Source organism: Haemaphysalis longicornis, unplaced genomic scaffold, assembly GCF_048455015.1.
Source record: "Haemaphysalis longicornis isolate Haplotype H1 unplaced genomic scaffold, Haemaphysalis longicornis Haplotype H1 scaffold_28, whole genome shotgun sequence".
NCBI classification, from domain to species: Eukaryota; Metazoa; Arthropoda; class Arachnida; order Ixodida; family Ixodidae; genus Haemaphysalis; species Haemaphysalis longicornis.
In genome coordinates this window covers 240,545-264,102 of record NW_027526329.1, presented here as the reverse complement: position 1 = coordinate 264,102, position 23,558 = coordinate 240,545, and the positions used below count along the sequence as shown (strand labels likewise).

General features: G+C 48.2%; 1 protein-coding gene across 1 annotated transcript in view; it reads right to left on the bottom strand.

The window, feature by feature from the left end:
• LOC144172982 (alkaline phosphatase-like) overlaps nucleotides 1-7,329 on the bottom strand; it is a 71,811-nt gene extending 64,482 nt beyond the window's left edge. The window contains exon 1 of the mRNA XM_077701577.1: nucleotides 6,980-7,329. Coding sequence (XP_077557703.1) covers nucleotides 6,980-7,100 — 121 coding nt within the window. The 5' untranslated portion in view covers nucleotides 7,101-7,329. The remainder of the gene's footprint in view (nucleotides 1-6,979) is intronic.
• Nucleotides 7,330-23,558: the final 16,229 nt, after the last annotated feature.

The window sequence follows — 23,558 nt, the reverse complement described above, 5'->3', positions numbered from 1 at the left end:
AAAAATATTTCATGATGTCACTCCCGGGAACAAGCACGCAAGAATCCTCGGCATGGTCCTACTGAGAAGACGCAGAACTGTTCTCGCAGTCGACAGAATACAGAAAATATTTAACCAATTGGGCCACATTGTACAATGCCTAATCAGAGGAATAGTAGGTCTGAAAGAGGAAACGGTAAGACTCATGGAAGCACTGTTTATGCTTCCCGATATTGTAGAACCTGCCCTATATAGTACAAACTTTCCCTCAGAGAAGAAAACCAAATAAACGGCTTCATCAGGAGACATATAAGGCGGGCCTCAACCTACCAATTTGCACGGTCACCGAAAAGGTCCTCAAACTCGTTCTTATAGCACCTTTGAAGACATCAGGGAAGCCACTCTCCTAGCTTCAGGGAAGCGGCTGTTAACTCAAACTTCAAATATTCTACGTCTGTGAATAAATGGGAGGCAGTTTTAACTAGCTTGGCCCGATCTCCAACGGTGGCTGTAGGGGCCCCACCACCGCTGTTTTCTGGACTTCCTCCGGAAAACGGGTGCCAACTTGTACCTCTAGGACTTTATGCCACAGGCATACTATCGCAATTAAAAAAAAAACTCACAATCAGCGTGAGTTGATTGAGAGGACAGGGAATAAGCTGCTGAATCCGGAGCTCGCTGAAACTGATCAACACCAAGCACCCGCCGCCTATTACTCCCCCATCTTAAGCAAGAAAACAGTGAATGAAGTCTTTCCTTTCCTGTTGCCGCGGCGGTTTACACCACTGAATCTACTCTTGATCTCTTGACTAACCCTCGGTGTTTGTAAAGCATACATGGTAATTCCAGCAACTCCGCTCCAAAACCCTCCCTGGGCGTCGAAGTAACGCTATCGCGTCGTACATCTTCAGACCTAAACGTAGATGTCGCTGCAACCTTTTTTCTTTCCAAATGCCTGCACACGTTATTGTTCCCCGCCGCTGGTCAGCCCTACCCCTCGGTCCTTTCGGGTGGCCCAGTAGTTGGGTGGCCGGCTTAACGGCGTAAACGTTCCGGGTTCCGTTCCCGGGACCTCACTAAACAGATTTTTTTTTTCATGAGGCTGAGAGGTTTTTGTTGCGACGGACGGAGAAAGGTCGGCCTGAACAGCTCTGTTGTTAAAACTGGATGGTGTATTATGTTTGTAAGTTGTCCGCTAATTTATCCGCGCGGTAACACAAATTGCTCGTCTTCTTTTTTAAGAAGCAGCCTCGCTTACACGCCTCTGAGATATGCGAGCGTCGCGACTGGCATAGCTGGTATGAGATTACAGCGCGATATGGAATGCGGCTATTTAAGACGCGCGATAAGTTGCTTTTACGTTTTAAACCGGCTTGCTCAGCAGTTTCGTCAGCGGTATCTTCCACTTGACGTCGGTGCCGTAATATTGCTGCGAAATGTACTCTACGAACGCGCGAAGTTCTAGCGCACTTTTAAACGGAGCACTGATAAGGAAAAAAAGTTCATCCTTGCGCTCGTACAAGCAAAAAGCACCGAACAATTAAGTCAGGTAAGCAAATAAACATATAAAACGTGGCATCCTAAGTTCTAACGAGCACTCTGATGCTCAACTCTACACAGCCGCGTTTTACTTCGCGTTACTGATACGCCAACCCGACCACTTAAATGCGCGGGAATAGTGTCTATTCCTGCCATTCTCCTCCAATTCGCACGCACGCCGTTTCAGCGTTGCGGTTACACAAATCTCCTGAAACTTCCTGTTCCAGAAATAAACTATCAAACACAACAATAAGAATTAAAAAGCTGTTCCCCCAGACTTAAGTGCCAAAGATTTCAGGCGAAGGACGTGACATTCAGGGCCAGACGCAAGCTACCAAATGAATGTCGCTGTCTGTCCTTCTGACCACGTCACTCTTCCGGAGATTTCCGCCCTTGTTGGTAGTGGATCATGGAGTACCGACTACTTTGAATTCATACGATGACAAGCGATTGTAGAGAAGAATTTTACGATTACGCACACTATATTTTAACCGGTGACTTATGCCACAGCCTCACGCCACGGACATCAACATGATGCTTCAGGCCGTGTGGCTGCATTGGGACATGTAAGTATGATAACTTTACACAAGTTGCGAAAAGCGGCTTCGTGATGAAATTAGCCCATTCAATTTACATCCCTTTGCAATGCTCAAAAATGTGCACAGGGTACGATGGAGTTGTTTCGAAATTGTGTTTACGGTCTTATACAGCGAACTCGGTTGTCAGAGCACCATTTCGGTCCGACCACATCCATGCAAGCACACGCATTTTTCTATAGCTCGGCGAGGGTGCTTCGCCGTGCAATCCCTTGCGTGATGTCCACGCCACGAGAGAACCGAGGTTGGACAGCAGCATCTTCTGATGCGAAATTAGGCTGTAGTTGGTTGTTTTGTTTAGGTTTTCAAAAAGGAATTACGGTCCTGGAGGAATCGCGAACATTCAGTGCCGCGTCGCTACCTATGCTTCAAATGACAAGGAATTCCTGCGTGCGCTCAATATGAACGGAAAGCAATGCTTCACAACCTAGGGTGAAAACTACCGATGAAGCCCCATTAACGGACACAAAAAAAAATTGTCTGGAAAGCAAACGTACAGTCAGCAAAACGGTTGTCTAGAACGCTCCAGCGGCGTGATTTAATTTTTTGTATTGATTGCAGTGGTATCCTCTTTGAAACTGGCCGATGACGTGTCATCTTGTCAAGAAAAAAACTAATATATCTGTTTTATACTCTTCGTTATATCTTTATATCGTTATCTGTTTTATACTCTACTAGCGCTGCTCGAGGCCACGCACACCATACTTCATTTTTCTGTTGCGGGGGGTAGCTGTCCTAGCTAGTCAATATTTCCGTCCCTTCTTTTCGTCCACCAGAATCCTAATCTTTCAGTCGTCTCAAGAGCCTTGAAGTTTTACCCTTTTCCCCTCTGAAGTTCTTCACTCTGTTCTACCCTCAAATCCTAGGGCTTCTGGAAGCCGAATATTCTCTTGAAAATTTGGATGGATACACTTGTAAGTTGTAGCGGCCTCTCCGTCGTCAAAGCATGCGCCCACTATCATCACCATGGGCCACTATGCCAGCGTCAGCAGCGCGTGTCCACGACAGGCACGACGGGCCACAAGCAGAACACCCAGGTTTCTGCGCTGCTCGGCCGCATTCTACGGCGACTCCCCGACTCGCGGACTCCTGCTGCCCATCGAATCTCCTCTCAAATAAATGTAGGGTCAGCCGCACGACCACATCGGCGCCTACACACTCACAATCTAAAATTACGTGCCGCATAGTTCCGTATCTTTTCCACAGACCACGCATACCCCATCATTTTCTATATACTTGCCCACAAAGCTCACAGTTCTCAAGCAACCTGCTCTAGCGTCAAAAAGCAAAACAGTGCCCTTGGAATTATCGCAGAAATCTGCCTTTCTGGTGTCCAATTTCTCCACCCTTTACATCTCTAACGGCGTTTTAGCTTCTATTTTTTCGCTCCATTTATTCGTTCCATTTATTCGTTGCTATCGCCCTTGCTTGCTTCCTGGTTAGGTTGGCTGTATTTCATTCTGCACTATTCTCCACTGTTGTTTGAATTCCTCTGTCCGGACTGCGCGGGAGACATCTAGTGATAGCGCCTGGTTTGAAACGGGTAGAATGTGACCATGCGCGACCGGTATCAGTGCGATGGCTCTGTCCCTTCTGGCTGCGCCCGGCGCCTCGGCTTCTGCACCTTCTTTCGACAGAAGCGCTGCCTGCGGTGCCGGGCCGGGAAACAAAAGCAGAGATTACCCGCCATTGCGCGCGCTGCGCGTGTTTCCCGTCTGCGTTTAAAGCTTTGGCGCCCAGCTGTTCACTACATCATCGTTTGGGATCTGCTACAAGTGACGCCCAGAAGGTGGATTGAAATGAACAGGAAATTCTGCAAGGTTCTTTCGAGAGGTCACATTTAGTAAAGAGCTCGGCCATTAAATGTATGCGTCATTAGTGTAACCGTATCACGCATATGTGTGTCGGTTAGCAACTAAAGCCCACCGAGCGGAGTCGTGCGGACTTTATTTGGCTTTGTCCGAGCATACATTATCTTATATCATTTCTTATGCCATATTCTGGACATTTAGTATATCTTTCTGAATAAATCGCTCTATATTCGGTATGCGCGGGCAGTTTTTTTTTTTTTGTGAAAAACGAACAACAATCGCCGAAAACGCATCGCTGACGGCGTTGTTGAGTGACTAGATATCGGTCGATGACGGATTGAACAGTGCATCGAGTGTTGTGGCGTTGGCCCGTCGCCAGTGACGTGCAAAACCGAGCGCAGAAACCGGATAATGGTGCACGCGATACCCATGCAGCGTATTGGAAGAACGATGATGAAGTGAACAGCTGTGCGCCAGAGCTATAAATGCAGACGGAAACACGCGCAGAGCGCGCTATGGCGGCTAATCTCTGCTTTTGTTTCCCGGCACAGCCCCGCAGGCAGCGCTTCTCCCGGAGAAAGAAGTTGGAGAAGCCAAGGCGCGGGCACAGCCAGAAGGGACAGAGCCATGGCACTGATACGATCATGCATGCTCACATTATACCGGTCTCAAACCAGGCGCTATCACGACAAGTGTCCTGCGCACTCCGGAGCCCGCCGCTCGAGCGTTATAGACAAGCGTTTTCCCGACGGTGCATTAATTTACATCTGTGGGCAGCGCCGCAGAAAACGTATGTCGTCAAACCGTTACGGCGAAACATCGAAGCCAGTAAAAAGGACAATAAAAATGCACATGTGGTTAATATTCTTTTCAGCAGTGCTTTTTACAGCTGGGTAGTTCGTGCGGCCAGTATTTTAGAGCGTGATGCTGCGCCGAGAAATGTGAGATTTGCTAACGGTACTCCACGATATGTGATGCATGTATTACTACAGTAGTAGGAAAGTGCCTCAAATGAGGAGGTCGGCAGGCGGCACGGCTCAACGGCGACGCTTCAGGCACATAACAAAATGAACGAGGGAATGGTTCCACGCAGCTTGGCTAAACGTGTTAGCGCAGTTTGGTTCGTTTTGTTTGCCTAACGTTCAGCGTACATGCGAAGCCGATTTCCCACGGCTCTTAGACGGCAGGAGGACACTCGCAAAGGCGAAGGATGGCGACGATTGGGTGCGTGAAAATTCAGAGAGCATCATCATCATCATCGTCACATGATATTGAGAGAATATTACCGTCACATGATCTTACCGGTACTCACCAACAGGGCAGAAATCTGGAGGCTCACTAAGCGGATTCAACTTAAATTGAGGATGACTCAGCGAGCATTGGATTGGAAGATGATAGGTGTAACATTAAGGGACAAGAAGAGAGCTGAGTGGGTCACGGAACAAGCTCGTGTTAACGACGTATTAGTAGAAATTAAGAAGAACAAATGGACGTGGGCAGGGAATGTAATGCGAAGACAAGATAACCGTTGGTCATTAACGGTAACAGAGGGGATCCCTAGAGAAGGCAATCGTTGCGGGGGGCGAAAGAAAGTTAGATGGGCAGAGGAGAGCAAGAAGTTTGCGGGGATAAATTGGTCGCAGTTAGCGCAGGACCGGGATAATTCGAGATTAATGGGAGAGGCCTTTGCCCTTCAGTGGGCGTAGCTAGGCTGGTGATGATGATAATGATTGAGCGGAAACGTGAGCAAGCGCCATGCTTCGCACCCGCCCCCTGACCCAGCGGCGCAGCACTTCCCAGAGATCTAGTGCGCTACCGGCATACTCGTTCTGCAATTCTGCGCTCATGCATTCACTACATACATCACACTGAGTATGTGTAGGTGTCCTAATTATTAATTACCTTTTGTCTTTTGCAGTTTTGGTGCCGTTTCTTTAAGGTTCTTTTATTTATTTTTTTTTGCCGTTTACGGATTCAGCGGGTATAAACAACGAAAAAAACGCAGAGCTGTTTACTGAACAACGCCGCTTTGTACCGTTCACATCCGGTTTGAAACGGCATCTAAAATTCTGTAACGACGCACTGGGCGGCGCACACAAACTGCAGTTGATGTAGCCGCGCTGCGCGCGGTATCAAACAATGAAGAGAATTGTGCAGGTACTGCATCCAACATTTAAAGTCGGATGAAGCTACAGTTTTGCGTGCCTTCAACTCGGCAACTTCACGAAAGGTAGGCGGTGGACAGTGGAAGGATTGTTGTACGAGAAAATGCGGAAACGCTGTCAGCCACTCCTAGAAGCTTCAAGCCTACACGTGATGACCCGTGCTTCCGAGCATGTCACGATCGCGAGCAACAGAATCTTTGCAGCTCTAATCGTACGATCGGCGTGTACGCACATGCGAAGCGAGCCACAAAACAGCCAAGAGGCAGCCGGCAAGACCTGGCACCACGATTTGCATGTCTCAGTTGTTACGAAGCGCAGTCTCAGGGACGCATTAAACCAGGCACGCGTTTTTGGCGCTAGTTTATGAAAGAGCGTGCGGCGAATCGGATGACGTATACAGCGAAGTATAAAAGCCAGAATAGTCAGTCATCTTTATTTTCCGTGGTAGTTCGAGTGTCGAGCAGATGGCGGAAGGAACTGCTTAAATTCGTGGTTATCTTGCGTCCCGCTAGCCTTCAAGTGACGTTGATGTGGCACCGCAGCTATACAACTGAGGCGGAAATTCAAAAGCAGATTTGTTTTCACACAGCTTCGCACATTCTGTCTAGTGTGACAGCTATTAATAAGATTTACCAGAAGTAATCTTTGGATGCAGCGCCTGCTGCATACACACTGCGAGGGAAGACCAAACCTGCCCAATAGCGCGGACCGGAAGCGTTGTCTAGACCACCAGGTGCATCGTTTTCTTCAGCAGCGAAGCTGACCGTGAAGTGACCGTTGCTTGTTTTCTAACTGTTGCCGCACCGTATTTCGTGACCTGTTCACCCTTCACGTGCCGAAAGCTCTCTCACGCAGGTGACGTATTCAAAGAGCCGGTTCCGCCACTCACCTTCAACAACCGCATTGGGGTTCGGGAAAGACGACGACGTCGTGGAGAGCTCGTGCGCCGCGCTGACGGCCGCGCAAGCAAGGAGCGCGAGCCGGCAGAGGAGTGTTGACGACGGCGACATCGGGACAGTTTCAGTCCTCAGCTTGCCTCGTGCGGGTGTCGTCGACTAGATCCGGTGGAGCGAACAGTACGCGCACACCCTGTCGTCGCCTGCTAGGAGCGCACCTGCACGCGGACGCGCCGACAACACGACTGCGGGACGGCACGGCTGGAAAGGCTACGCTCTCCGACGCAGTGAGGAACTCGCCGCTTGCAGCCGGCTTGCGCGCGGAGGCCACCGCCGCTGCTGCCCCCTTGTCGCCTCTTTCAAGAGGGAGGGCCCGCGATGATGGAGCGAGGGTAACCCGTCGTCGTAAGCCAGCGCGGGACACTTGTCCTTCCCTTGCCGGAAAGTAATGGGCGAAAGTACACGCCCCGGCCTTTCCGTTATCGCAACCGGCAGAGAGGGCAGTAGGTCTTTCGGCGCGTTCGTTCTCTTTGTTTCATCCCTCACGCACTTTTCCCCCTCGCGAGCTGAAGCGATCGGACAGCTTGTGTACAGGTTCCGTCAACAGTAACTGGAACACGGTCTCGTATATTTACAGGAATTTCTTCTTTCGTAAACGGCATGGCTCCACTGGGGTGCGTTTAAGAGAGGCGTCCCCAATAGAAAAAAAGGCAATGACGGTCATTAACCCTGTAAAACAAATATTTTGTATTGTTCGCCAATGCTTCTTCCAATTTCTTATGGCAGCGCCTGTACAAATGAATGGCGGTGTGTAGCCGAGGGACCACAAAAAGTAACGGCTGTCTGGTTGGGCACCGTCACAAACCGTTGCGCGTGTCCGTGCACGGAATCAGAAACTATTTCCGCATTTCATTCCATTTCGTCGCCATCGTCATTTGACGTCGATTTTGAAGTTATGGTCGAAGAAAAAGCTGATTGATTAACTGATTGTAGGGTTTAACGTGCCGACGCAACGCAGGCGATGAGGCGCGCCGTCGTGGAGGGCTCCGGAATAATTTTGACCACCTGGGGATCTTTAACGTGCGCCTAAATCTTGAACACACGGGCGTTTTTGCTTTTCACCTCCATGAGAAAAGCGGCCGCCAAGGCCGGGAATCGAACCCACGGCCTCGTGCTCAGCAGCGCAACGCGCTTAGCCACTAAGCCACCGCGGCGGGTCAAAAAAAAGCTAGGACCCAGTACTCAAGTGTTGTTCTTGTAGGAACCCATTTGTTTTACCATAAACATTAACCCTGGCGCCGGTACTCCACCTGCATTACGACTATTATGGTGAAGGAGGAATAGGAAGAAGCATTACAGCGATATTTTTTTAACCCGTTGATGATACCAGTGTAATAGACATATATATGTATGTGTATGCAACCGCCCGCTACGACACGGCGCAAAGAACTTTGTAGCTCTGATACGTGAAACTCAAGTTTAAATCTTATGTACCGCGGTTCCCAGTTGACAGCGGTGAATTTTTATTAGACACACGCTTGAATTCCAAAGATTACGGAAGATTAACTTTCCTTGCAAACGCGAAAATGACTCGTCGCTCAACACCGGCCAACTACTGGAACAAAATGCTGACGGGGCACTTTTTGCACTTGAAAGATGAAGAGTACATTCTCACCCCAATACCTAAAATCGTTGGCAGCAGTAGTGGAAATAAGGCTTTTAAGAGGCACAGGAATTCTGGAAGACACTCTACCGCCAGCTACAGAGAAATAAGTCAGTGACTGAATTTGAGTATATGTATAAAAGCAAACGCATAAAAAATAAGAACGGGACTTCTTTTCGAGTACAAAGAAAACTAGCAGACAAATGGCTGCGCTAATGTTACAAAATGACAGTTACCGGAGAGCGTAAGTTGCGGTGCAAAACCGCACACATACAAAAAAAAACTGCAGAGTGAATTCGTAGAATTTTGGTGCGAGTTTGCTGGTTTATGACCTTGAAAATAATTATAACAGGGCAAAAAAAAGTGGGGGGGAGGGTTCGAAAGACTAGAAACGCAGAGACGCAGGCATGCGCTAGACGAGACGGTTGACTGTCTCAATAGCGCACGCCTGTGTATCTGCTTGTGTGGTCGTCTTTTGTCCGTTTCTTTTTGCAGCGTTGGAATTTGTTTGAAGCTTAAACTGGATGCACCTTTCGAGTTAAGAAAAATCTGTAAATCTACAACTACAGCCAGTTAGGAAGCCTATCATAATTAGTCGGGCTAGCTGGCAGACTTGCCGATGCAGGAATACAGTCACGAGTGGGCTCTCAGAGGTGGATAACGGACAGGGTAGCCAGGTATGACGATTTGTTGCCAAGATGGTGACTTTTCGAGGCTTGTGGCGACAAAACTTTCAGTGTGGCGGCTTGGCTACTTTGTGGCTCTTTTGAGCATTGGTGATTTCATATATTTCCTGGCCATACCAACGCCCCATTTTCCCCAAAAAAGGGCCTTATACGGCCTTTCAGTCCATTTCAGCCATCGAGACGAACTAAACAAGCAGAACAGAACAAATTATTAGGCAGATGACGGTGACCTCGCAAAGTCTAAAATAGGTCCCAACAAATTAATCACCCAAGCACACCACCGTGCAGCGCTACTTACCGGCACAAATCGAAATTTGACTTGCTATTTTTAATATCCGACACCTGATTTCATGTAAATAGCGTTAAAGCCTTCAAGCAATGCTGTCGGTATAAAGTGTAATGCAGGAGTAAATGTAGTTTAAGATTTCGGGCAGAGTGGTGAGAAATGTGTATCACGATGTGTAACAGGCACGGGAATGTAAAAAGACAGCGAAAGTGGAAAGATATGGTGTGCAGCCAACACCCGTTCTACGTCGATATTCGTATCTTAAATTGCTTTACTTAAACTTGCATATTTTAATTCTTTTGTAGACAGTATAGTTAACCGCTGTAGCTTTCCCGCCCCACAGCAAACGAATAAAATTCGAAATTTGTGATATGGCCTTCTCCTTCCTGGAATTTCCGCAGTTGTTCTGCGAAAGTAATCAAAATGTACTTACTAGCATCGCCTTGCTGGAACTGACGACCTTCCTGGCTACTTTTGCAACATTCACTTTAAAATGGCGACTTTTTTGGCAAGTTTCAGGAATTTCCCGGCTACTTTTCCGTCTGGGGACCTACAACATTGGTAACAGATAAGGCCGACCTTGATGATTCTTTATCATTTTTATTTTCAGATAATGCAGGTCGTTCGCCGGCCCACGCATGAGTAAACAGAAGAAAATTCGAGCGAATCAATCTAACACAAAATAACATCAATATGGCTTAGCGTACCTCTTAAACAAACAACGCACACGAAAGTCGAAAACATAATTGGGCACTTTACAAAAACAGATGCCAATAAAAGGAACTGTAATCACAATGTATTCAAATATAGCACACAACCCTCCAAGAAAAACGTAATTTTTTAATACGTTGAGAATATAAATTTAACAATAAAGAATTCACTGTTTCTTCTGTCCATTCACTTATCCCAGCAAGGGATTGCACGGGGAAATAAAAAGGACCTACGAGTATTAATGTCGATGATTGGTTGCCTAATAGCTTTACTACGATGCGTTCTCGCTAAACATTTGAAAGTCTCTGCAAGGTAGCATTCCCGCAACAATTTCAAATGCCCGCAGTAAAACTGATAAAGACATTTCTAGCCAAATATGGCCCTGCGCCACTTAAAGGGACACTGAAGTGAATTTGTCAAGCTCCCGTTTTTGCCTGCACTGCGTAGACTGGCTCAAATTAGCACACTTTTCATCGTTTATCCGGTTGACAAATGGGTAATTATTTTACAAAGCGCGAAAGAAGAAAAACTACCATGCGCGGTTTGCGGCGGCCGCACCAACTAAGGCTGTGACGTTGGGAGGAGGGGCGCCGTGATTGGACGATGCCCAAGGTTAGCAATCACACAAGTTTCGGTTTCGGTTTCGGTTCTGTAAAACATAACCAATGGCGTTGTTGGATGGGCATTCTCAATATCTCAGTAATCATCGTACCGCGCTTCTGCCATGTTGTCGGCTGTAAAATGCACAAGATAAGCCTCCCAGGACGGCTTGTAGTCGTAGCATTCACTAGCCGAGACCTACGCAGTGCATGAACGCCCTCCGCGTACCCGCAGACGCCCAAATGTCATGCGTTTTTCCCCCATATTTGGAGCTTGCCTCCCTCATGCCTGTATCGTAAAAAGCGTGTTCGCACCAGGCCAAGGGTCTGTTCATTCTGGCCTGTGCCCACTGCCTGCAATCAGTCGGTGCTTATGGCAGCAGCACGCCAACGAGAACTCGCTAGCGCGCCAGTGCCAGCCTGCGCGCGTTTTGTGAACTAGTTCGTGTAGCCATGAAGGTTGCGGCCCAAAAAAAGGTGAACTCAATATAGAAAACATCGGCGGAAAACAAAAAAGTTAACTTACAAAAAAAAAGCACGTACCCGCGGGGATTCGAACTCGTGACTTGCAAAACATTTGCGGTGACATACCTAGCGCCCCAGACCACTGAGCCACGGAGCGTTTTTTTTTTTCTTTATTTCCTTTTTTTTAAAACATCTTTACAAGTAAGCGATTTAATAAAAAGCGCCTGCCTGAGCCACGGAGCGTGACGCGAGGGCTATGCTAATATAGGGTATATATTGTACAACCAGTTTACACTTTTATGTAGTTTTGGCATTTCAAGCAGCTTAGGTGACTATTTGTTGTACTGCGATCGTGCAGTAAGCGTCGCCCGAGTTTCCACAGTAGCTCACGTCTAGCAATTGCATTTCGTAGACAGAAAAGCGTTCGCAGATGCGTAGTCGTGCTCCCGACCGCTGTGCTTATTCGCCCAGCGCAAAAAAAGTGCTTCCCGCGCCCTAGTTTTACGCTGTACGGTAAAAATATCAGTTGATTTTATTTCCTTAGTACCTATATTGACTTCGCTGACTCTTCTCCCGCCTTCAAGAGGCCTTATATTTTCCTACTGGCGTACCAGTCAGCGAAGCGTCGCATGTGCGCTTATTTATTTATTTATTTGTAGATACTGCGATCTCGTAACGAGACCTTAGCAGGGTGGGTTGCATCTTTGTAACGAGTACATGTGCAGCGCTTGTGTGAAGCGACCTTGACTTGGAGCTAGATACAGTGTACAAACAAACCAAGTAAAGAAAGGCACATTCTTCCATTGACAAACGTGTCCTGGCTTCGTTTCAACTATGCGAACGAATTGCGACCAAGCAATTTTTTTTAACCTCCTTGATTGCGACGACCCGCCGGCGGCCGGCGGACGAAACGCTGGGCCGACTGACTCTGTCGGCCGTGGAGCCGTGCAGTAGCGCAGCCGTGGTGCAGCCAATTGCCAGCTCATCCCCTCCTGACGTCACACGAAAACGCCACAGAAAATGGGCGAGCGTAAAAAGAGGAGGACAGCATTTTCGAATTAGTTTTTCTACTAAATAAAATCGCGTAAACGCGCCTAGAGTGGTCGAAACATGGCCTGGGGACTCCGGACTACAATTTGCGCTAGTAATCCCGCAATGTTTACATATCACTTCAGTGTCCCTTTAAGTTTTTGTAGGTTAGTCTAACCCAACAATGTTAAACTATAGTGACCGCAGTAAACAGAGCAACTACAATGGAAAGCTGAGTACTGTGGTCATTCACGTTTATTAATCAGGTATTACTGGTGAGGACGCTAATTTTACAACAGGAGGGGTATAACGCAAGCTTCCTTTCCAAAAACGGCATATTCTGTAGGGAATCGCAACAGGCGCTTTCAACATGCGTTTCCCGACTGTGGTTACTTCTGTGATTCCTAAATAATTAACTTTGTTGTACTGCCGCAGGCGAGTATTGGGTTGCCGCGCTCGCGTGCTCACCGCGGCGGTAACTCTAGAGCCACTAGATCAGGTTTCAGAGTATCGGAACTCTTTTCTCTCATTGTTGTATGCCGCCGACAGCGGCCATTCGGAGCCACGTCATGCGACATTTGTTTACCCCAGAAGACTCATGGGCGTTGACATTTTGGTGCCTTTGTGTTGCCGCGTGCGGGCGTTCTTCGATAAATCGTGATTTTCGCAGTGCAGTGTGGCTGTGCGACACGTTTAGGCTGAGTTTTCTTAAGTCCTATAGGCAGAGTAGCGATGACGTGCTGCTCTGTACTGGGCTTCTTTTCAACCGGCCGGACGGTGGAAAACGCCCGCTTCGCCTCCCGCTGAGAAAGAACACTTTGGCCTAGCATAACCTACAGCCACTAGGAAAGGGTAGCTTATTTAATGGCTCCAGCGTCACCCAGATCCACCAAATAAGCTACGCTAGCGTATCCGAGCGTGACCCTGTCGCACCAACGCGGTGCCTCGAAATCCCCCAAAAGTAAACGCAGCTGTCATGGTGGCTAAGCGGCACCCGGACCAATTCCCGCCGTCAATGGCGGCAGGCCGCATAAAGCGGGCCACTATGCCTTGACGCACCAAAATGGCTGCGCCGTGCGTCAGTGGCGTTATTCTTAAGCGTAGCTTAGTTGGTGGTTCTAGGCGACCCAGTACTGGCTGCGGAAAAACGATGCTCCCTCCCAAAATTCGTTTAACAGCGTCGTATGTTAAACGATCACGACGGCGCCTGCCCCTCGTACTTAATAACACAGTGGGCGGTTGCATGCTAGGGAAAAGTGCAGTAGCGCCCCGCGGTACACATTGACCACTCTGTTTTCCTACAACTGACGCACGCTCAAAATCAGAAGCATAGGGCCGCCGCACGGCCAAATCGTCCTCGGATGCCTCAGATGGTTCAAAAAACCGTTAAATCCAAGAACGCCGCAGGTTCAGAGTGTACAAACCCCATTCTATTTCCGACGAACACCCGATACTTGGCGGGTGATTTCAACAGTGTGATTTTGCCAAGCAACCACTTCACTACTTCACCACGCACGGAACGTACCAACATGCGATCCCCTGCAGCAAATGATCTCTGCGGGGATCGGCGCTCATGAGCAGCCAATTTCACTTTGACATTTTTTTCGACTTGCACTGGTGACGTTTGGCCGTAGCAAAGATAAGCGAGACCGCAGTTGCCGCCTGAGGAACAACTCTGCGGGCCTCATCTTCGTGAACGTGTGTAGAGTGTTGTATTGCCCCAGGCGTGTATTGGGTTGTCGCCGTTGCCGCTACGTTGTGCACGCACGCGCGATATCTGATAGGACTGCCCGGCCATATACGCCATCTTCGATCACTTGACGGCGCCGTTGTGTCGGCGCTGGCGCCGTGGTGCGCTAGTAGAGACTAGGCAGCCGCTGTGGTGAAATGTTTTGGTTCCGATGCAGCAAATCAGCACCTCCTGAAGTAAACGTTATGATGAGTACCACCGTGTCTCCGAACTCCGATATAGGCGCTGGACAGCGCCCGGAGGGCGACACGGAGCCCGCGACACCCAACAGATCGGCAGATATGCACAACACTGGGTCGGTCCCCGCAAGCCGTTTTGTTCCTGGATGGGGGGCGCTCCCCTTTTTGCAGCGCGGATGGTGCTTATTAGTCGCCCCTTTTGGGTTTAAAACGAAGCAACAGATTGTGCAGTAATCCTGCCACATAGTGCAGGGGAATGAAGAACGATTTATGCGATTGAATTCGCGTATAAGATGATATATAACGGCCGCATAGGCATGATTACCAGTAGAGAAACGCTTGTACACCCTACCTGCGGGCAAAACTTTCTCAAGATCAGCACGTTTCCCTTCAAAAGAAAACGTAATTTACATTGTTCAATCCACAAAACTGGAGGCCTTGTCTCCAAATATATCACACGTTGGGCGATGTTTCCGCGCAAGGTATTCCATCTATGTGAGTGCACTTGCCACTGCAGAGCTACTAACCGGACCAGATGAGTGTTAGATATGGGTGTTTGATACGAATGTGATACTCCATACATGCAACAGTATGAAATTAACATTTGTTTGCGTATAGCGACAGCGCTGCCGCTAATAAATGCCCGCTCTGCCAAGAAACTTTTGGGCTTGCAGGTGTAGCCCGGTACGCGAGCTGTATAAAAACACGTCCCAAAAAAACTCTTCACGAGAAGGCTACCACAAGAAATTCCATTGTGCGAGGAGGGGCAGGTTGGAGGCAAAACATGTAATAGGCGTATCAGAATAAATTACGGAATATTAATATTCGGGTATTTTTTTTTTCTCCACGCTAACGGGTCCGGCGTGAGACCTGTCTTGGAAAGAAATAGTACCGCTTTCATTACCGTCAACACCCTTGCAGCAAAAGTCACGGGAGAAAAATTTAGTTCCCTGAGGACATCCCTCAGTGTTCCGGTGCGACCGGAATCGCAACGGATGAGATAAATAAACTTTGTCCTCCTCCGAGCCCTTCCAGAGCGCTAAAACGTCTTCCTGCGTTCATATATTTCCAACTTTTATTGCGCCACGTCTTATCTCTATTTTTCTTTGCTTTTCAGTGGCTTAGATAACAATTAAATTGTTTCTTTTGCAAGAAGAAGCGATAATTTGATGCTATCCAATAGCTCCCGAAACATTTGGCAACGTTAACGCGTTTAAGTGTTGGTTCCATATTTATTTATATGTATTTAGTTCGGCGATATAAGCACGTGAACTATTAGATGAAGCAGAGTAGAACCGCTGGGTGATAAACTACGCTGCTCTAACAGTGTTTGGGGTCCCTGGTTGTTATCAAATTTAATGCGCACTTATGTGTATTCACCGCCTGCTAACCAGCATTATAACAAGCTGCTCGTACACCACGGCAACATGTAATCCGCTCGCTTAGTAGTGTGGGATTTTCGAGATTCAGTAACCTCGCTTCCTACCTGCAAAAAAAGAGAGAAGAATCTGCGGGAGAATGCAAAGCCTTGAACTCACGCTTCCCAGTCTTGTCAACCCAGCAGCGGCTCGGCAGCAAGGCGACAGCATTTTATCGGCGCCCCGGTTTATTTGGAGGCTTCCCCCTACTATACTAAATTTCTGCATGACACTCTTGCAGTATGTAGTAGATATACACGTAAATAACGGTATGACACACATTTTTGCAAGGTTGCGTTCACGGGCGCTGAAGGCGGTGTGTGCGGCGGGACCGACCCAGAGTTGCGCGGGTCTGCCACGGTTGGCGCTGCTCTCGCCCGGCCAACTTCGCTGTCCGAAGCCTATAACAAACTTTACCATTTCTTGTGATGAGAGCGTTACCGAAGAACTAAGCAAAGTGAAAACGTCTCATTTACTTTTTTTTATTGCGATAGTATGCCCGTTGGCATAAATACTATGCCACAGGTATAGATTAACTCCCGTTTCGCGAAGAAACGCAAGGGGGGTTCGATGATGGGGTCCCCAAATCCACCGATGAAGTTCAAGTGGTCTACCAGGGTGGAGGCCTGTTCCTCGGAGGTATCTTGTTCTCGCCGCTTCCAATGAAGGGCAAGTCCACAGCAAATGTTGAGTGTCCGCATCTTCGGCGGGAACCGTGCAAAAAGGGCAGTTCTGGTCGAACGGGGCATGGTAACGTGGTGGCCACTCCCAGGTAACAGCAGGAGAGAGGGTTACACCAACAAAAAGACTTCGCAGCAAGACCTCCTCCCAGCGAGCGAGTCTGCTAGGGAGGTCCGTTCCACACGGTGGAATTAGAGCTTGTGTGGCGCCACGAAGATCGTTCCTTTGGAGAAACTGTTCAGGGGTGTCTAGTGTCAGTAAAGGCAATGGTCGTGGAACAAATTCAGTGTGGCAGGCACCATCCGGTGCAATGTGAGTCTCCTTTACTGTTAAACCTGATAGAATTTGCCTCAGTAGTGTTAAATCTTAGGATTCAATCTTAAGCCTCTTAAGCCTTAAGCCTCAATGGAGTGTAAAGAATTGTTTTGTTTAATTAATCTGAGGTGTAGTGGTGGTGTATACAACGCAGTCGTTCGGGGATCAAATAATCTGGACTGGAGGTTTAACGTTGAGAGCAATATCGTCAACATGCCCGACAAAAGACGAGGCCCCAGAACTAAGCCTTGTGGTACGTCAGGGTACACGTCCAACGCTTTGGAGGCACATTCATTTCTGACAATACACTGTTTTCTGGTTTTTGTTAAGTAGTATTTCTTGCATGCCACAAATTTTAGTTCGACGCAAACTGCGAATAGTTATATTATTATATCTCGATAAAGAGTGTGATGAAACGCATTGACAAATCTAAAATATGGCGTCGGTTTCGCATTTTGTGCTGAATGTGCTAATTAATCCATGGCTAATTTCAGCTAGTTGGGTTACGCTCGGTAATGCAGATCTAAATCTATCTGGAATGTACATGAACCCCACACCAGGGCTTCAAATTCACACGTATATATGGCGCCACAGGCTATCACGCGATTCTCAGCCGACAAACCGGGAGTTTCAGTTTATTTCAGTTTATTATTCATTCCAAAAAAGTAGTACAGTAATAGTATTATACAGACTAGGGTCCCAAAGTTAAAAAGTGTAACGGGACCGTCGATGAATTACAACAAACAATAAATTAGATCAAGTAAACAAGCAACGTGTAATACGAGTGAATGGCAATCAATTATACAATTTATTGGGGTGAGTAATCATTATAAGTTAAGTGACACATCCGGCAACAAAAAGAAACCCAAAGAAAGAAAGAGCGAAAACAAGAAAAAAAGAAAAGACACATACACGCGCAAGCACATGCACCGGAGCGCAAGAAGGTGTTTACTTATTTATTCCGAAGAATGGTACGACGGAGTGGTTTCATAATTATGTAGAGTTCCGCGTGAAGAACCAACGTTACCAGAGATTCTGAAAAAGGGCATTGGTTTTTAAGTGATGTACGCAAACCAAGTTCGAGTAAAAAGGTGAGGGTCGACATGCTCAGGACGAGAGAAACGTTTCCTGTATTCTGTACCATTTCGTAATGACGACGCACGAGAAGAATGTATGTAGGTTCCCTCGTAAACCGCTAGAATGTGCTCAAGTAAAAAAAATATGGTTTAAGAGGAATATGGTTAAAACACGAAGCTAAATCGCTTCGACCGCGTCGGAGTGGCGCAATGTGATAGACGTCGGCTTCATAACGCGAGCTACCTAGTTTCAATTGCGACCATGGGAAGCCTTTTTTTTTCTAGAAGCGGTTCATTTGCCTTCGGGTGTCATCATCATCGTTTTGTGAAACCCATTTTGTAAAGCTGGTTTTCCTTCAGTGCCTTTTGGCTCTACACGGAACGCCTGCAGGGACGCATAGAAAGGCTCGCTTAAAAAAAGAAACTCTTTGGCAAACTTCCTTTCTGTAGTGCATTTTGGCGCCATATCGAACGCCATTAGTGAGGCATATGAAGCTTCGCCTTAAAAAAATTCCGTTCGTCTGACCGCGACGGTGGTTGAAACGCAAAGCTTTCTTGGATGCTGTAAGGTCCACTTATGAGATTAGCGGCCAGGCGCCAGGGCTGCGCGTGAGAACCCGCCACTCTGACGACGTAGCACTGCCAACACTGCAGAGCAGTCGACGCCGATTCGTCACGGCGCGCACGGGAGACGGATCGTCTGGCCCACCGCATACCACTGGGTTAATCCCCCATTGAGAAAGCAGACGGCGCCGCCCGATTCCGGGAACGCGTTGACGCGCGGAGGTGGTGGGATTACCGGCGTCGAAGCGCACGCCGTGCAAGAAACCATTGTTAAAGCGCCCCCGCCGGCTCAGTGCACTGTCGCCGTCTTTCGCTTTCACCCCGCGGGGTCGCACGAACCTGCTCGTCGGCGGCCGTGCCGTTGCCCCGAAGGTGGCGGCGCCTCAATGAATATTCCGTGGCGTGCTGAGTGACAGCTGTCTACGTGAATTTGGGCACTCCCATACGCGTGTACGAACGCTACAGGGGCGTTCCCGAGAGAGGGTGGTCTCGAGGTTTCATAAGGCCGAACTTGGCCGTTGGAAATCGTTCTTGTCTGAGTGCCGAGCTGGGCAGTTCCCGGCGGGACAAGGAGTCTCGACCGTTAAAGCTAGGTTGGGATTTGTGAGCCCCCTAGTCGAGGTTAAGATCGCGTCAGAGGTTTAGGGTGCAGCGCCGTACCGGGCAACTAGACGGATCTTGCGGCGAGACAGAGTCTCGGCCGTGGTTGCGCTAGCGGTTTGTGCACGCTCCGAGAATAGGAAGAGTTAGACGAAGTTGAGGAGCTCGAGTGATTTGTGTGCGCACTCGGAGCTAGCGTCTAGCTGAAGTTCGAAGTTTTTCTTTTCATTTCTCATGTACCCAGTTTTCCCACTGTAAATAGCTGCATATAAACCCTTCGTTTCATTTAATCAACCCCAACGCCTTGAGTTCATCAATTCGACCGCCGCCTCCAAGAATTTCAACACCATCGCCCTGCGAGCCTCCTGCCAAATCAACCGGAGCCCGGGCGATTGGGTTCCTGATCGACACCGGACTTCCGGGAAACGATCTTTACTGATGCGAAAATCACATGGTGAAGAGCCAAAGTCAAAGCGGCTCCAATCAAAGCCAAAGCGTCAATTCTCAAAGTGCAAACGGCCTCAGAGTCATAGTGCAGCGCCAACGATTAGGGGGCAAACTGCCGGCGATTCAAAGTCTAAACTCGGAGGACAGCAAACGAATCACTCACGAGTAAGCTAAGCACACCCCCTTCCCCCCCCCCCAAATCCATCGTCGACCCTGTCGGAATGGCGCTATCGGATAGACGTCGGCTGCATAACGTGATGGACCCAGGTTCAATTCCGACCCCTAGAAGCGTTCTTTCTTGCGCCATCATCATCATCGTATGCCCTCCTATTGTGTAAAGTTGGCTTTCCTGCAGTACGTTTTGATTACGACACCACCATCAGTAAGACCAACATACCTTCGCTTTAATAAAAGCGCTTCGTATCGGACCTCTTGTGGTTAGCGTGGCCTCACAAGCAGATGATTCTTTCTTGCAGAGAACCACCTAGGCTTTTATGGTAGCAATAGTACATTTCTACTTTCAGCGCACGAAAAAAAGACACGGACAGAGAACATGTGGATAGGCACTTATCTTCGTAATCGCTTTAAGTGTCTTTTTTTGTGCCCTGAAATTACAAATACGGTACCACCTAGGCCCCCTGCAAGCCCTTCTTTAACCAATAATTTAAAGTATCTCTCGTGGAGCGATGCACACACGCGAGGCCTTCGCATGCAAGCCTTTTATAGGTTTAAGGGCAGACATGGCAAGCCGAATTAATCCCTCGCGCAGTGAACTGGGCAACATCGTGTGAATTTAAGGGAACATTCTCCGATTATGGAAAGGTGACGCGGAATGCTAACGACAACTTTTCGAGCTGTTCTTCCAAGTGCCTTACACGTGGCTTCAATACCATACTCTTGTGAAAGATCACTCCCCAGATTGTATAGCTTTCGACACACGCTCCTAAACGGCTGTAAGTGCCAGAGAATACCGAGAGAGGCCACAGGGCGATAAGACAATCGCGTCAGACTTCTCATCAGATATCGCGAAGCCCCGTGCTGCCAAGCATGTTGCCATCAATTTAATGCCCCTTCGGATTCTCTCGCGCAATACCCAGCGGTTACGACGTCCGCACGTATTATCTCGTGCTAGTCAGCGTCACTACCCTGCCACGAAAGATATACGACGCCGAAACGGCGTCGGGTAGTGGTGCCGTCTTGCCGAGGCCACAGGAAGATGTAATGCTCCACGGAAGGCTTCTTGATCGCAACGGTTCGATCCAAATTCTCGTGTCTTGTTCATCTCTCTGAATTTCAAAAAATTCCGTGCGTTTGGCTCGCCGAAGTTACATTTAGCGTGCACAGGTGCGACACAGATGCAACATAGCTGCTTCTGAGTATAGCGAAACCTTGTCCAAGAGAGGGTTACTGTAAAATCTACTGGTTCATGCCCATTGGGGTAAGTAATGTGCGTCGGGGTAATGAACCATGGTTTAATGAGGATCTCTATAACTTTAGGAAGAAGCGCCCGAGTGCGACGCTTCCTTTATTAAAGACGGTAGTCTTTCTTGGGCTACTTAACGCAGAAATTTTGGTCTGTCTTATTGTCTGTCTGGTGGGTGAGTGGTTGGCATAGGAGCACATAAGAGGTCCACCGAAACACTATAAGTCACATAGGCCTTCCTATGGAGATAGGTGATTCAGGTGCACAGAGGGATCGACGGATGCGTAAAGGTACAGTTTACCCCGTCTGTCGGACAGTTAGCTTTACCAGTATCCGAAACCGTTGAGACGAGGGGGATTAGTACCTATGTAGGCTGGGCAGGGTCTCTTAAGTACTCGGGGGACCTGGTGGGTGCTAGCTGGGGGGGCTGGTTGTGAAAAGGGTCCGGAGACTAGGTGTCGTCACTCCGTCGCAGGTTCTCCCGGTTCTTCGATGTCGGAGCTCAGATATTTGGAACCTATAGTGGGGTCCGCTGAATTCAATTGGCACCGTCTGACGCCCATCCTGAGTTTTCAGGCCTATTTTAGGAGTCAGACATCTGAGGATTAGAACAAAAACCTCGCTGTCCCCATTCCCACCCTCTTTCCCATAACCCATTCCTTATCACAACCATCCACATCCTTTATCCCAACCTTTCCTGCTACCGTCCCAGGGGAGATCAGGGGAGTCTCCCCGGGCCCGCTCTCCTGGCTGTGGTGTCGCTGTGTAGCATTTTTCTCTTTTATTTTCCACTTCGGTGGGTATTTCCTTCTCGTCAAAACTCTAGTTGACCTCGGTCCAGTTTGTTTATTTTTAATTGGCGTCACCCGTGATACGTATGTGGTACGGGGTGGGCTTTTATTTTATATTATAGCCCTTTAGCTTTATGTCTGTCTTTCTAAGTAGCGGAAGTAAACAAATTTCCGTAAAAACGAGTTGCCACCACAATCAAGAAAGCTCAGGTAGGGATATCAGTAACAGAAACAAGGTGAAACCACAATCAAGCTAGTTCAGTTTGGAACATCAGTAACAGCAAGAAGTAATATGAAGTAAAGGAGAGGAAAACACGGGAATGGGGGTTGCGGGAAGTAATGAGTTTCTGAGTTTTACAGAAGGTCTACCAGGGCAAAAGAGACAGCAGGACAGGGGAAGATGCAGATCGCGATCGCGGCAGAGAACGAAGGCGGAAAAAGGATCACCTGATCAAGAGAAGTCAACATTGAGCACGAGATTTCACCATCGAGGAAGCACTTAAACTGCATATGTTTGCATATCAAGATCACATGTATGAAGAACGACTTGTTGATTCATAACTGAGCTTTCACATATTTGTTAAAAAAAATACCACTGATTGCCTCCCCTCCCTTGGCTTGGTTTCGCGTTATAGATCTCTCTTCTTTCTTCTTTCTTTCTTCTTTTCCTGTCTCCTAAAAACTCTTTTTGACTTCGTTCCAGTTTGTTTATTTTTAATTGGCGTCACCCTTGATACGTATGTGGCACGGGTTGGGCTTTTATTTTACTTTATAGCCCATTATTTTGTCTGTCTCTCTGTCTTTCTGTCTGCCTGTGACTTGATTCTGCCACTTGGGCAAAGTGAAACAGTAGCTGCGCATTAGTCTTATATACACACAGCCAAACCGAAACGCCTGAGTCCGATGTTAATGTTCATACTTGTCAACATTGTTGAATAAGAACAATACATTACGCAAATATAAGGCAGAAAATCAACACATGAGTGATATTTGCAGTGCTCGTTTATTAAAAAACTCACGGATGCTTTGTTTTTGCGAAGCAAATGAAATACTACATCAACTGCAGAAAACCGTCGCCTGCTGTTTCCCGCGCTACCTGGCGGCATTAAAAATCTTAACTGGAAGTTTTTGCAGTGTCATGTTTGAACGGTGAAGAACAAAAATGTATATGCGCAGGCGAGAGCTTGGAACATCCCCCTCGCGAGGGGCGCGATCAAATGCAGAGCATTTCCGGGGGCGCGCGACGTTAAGTAGTTTGCGTTACGTTAATGTTGTTGCACTTGTGGCAACCGCTGACGAGAGAGCGCTCGTCAGCAGTAATTTGAATGAGTCAAGGATATAAGGCGCGTTCGTAGCCTCCCATTCTGTGTCGGCTTTGTGGCGCAGTGGGTAGAGCACCATGTACATTGCGTTCCGCCCGCAGGGTCGAGGGATCGAAACCAGGCGCCGGATAGTATTTTTTTTTATATAGTGTAGGGGGAGGGGTGTGGACTACGACTACGGACGCCTACGGACGTGAACGCGGTGACATCGTGAGTTACTGAAATGCTCTGCATTTAAAACAGCACGCGAGAGGCAGGAAGATGGTGAAACGTGAAACGTGCCGTGAACCCCCTGCCGCCGCTATGATGCAACGTGGAGCGGCTATGACGCAACGTGGCGCGGCTATAACGCAACACAATCCAACACAATCCACTTTAATCCAATCCCATCCAAATCCAATCCATTCCAAGCCAAGCCAATCCAAGCCAATCCAATCGAATCCAATCCAATGACAGACCGACGGGGAGCGATGCGGACTACGACTACGGACGTCAACGCGGGTGACATCGTCAGTTACTGAAATGCTCTGCATTTAAAAAATCAAACGGCAAGAGCAACGATAGGTT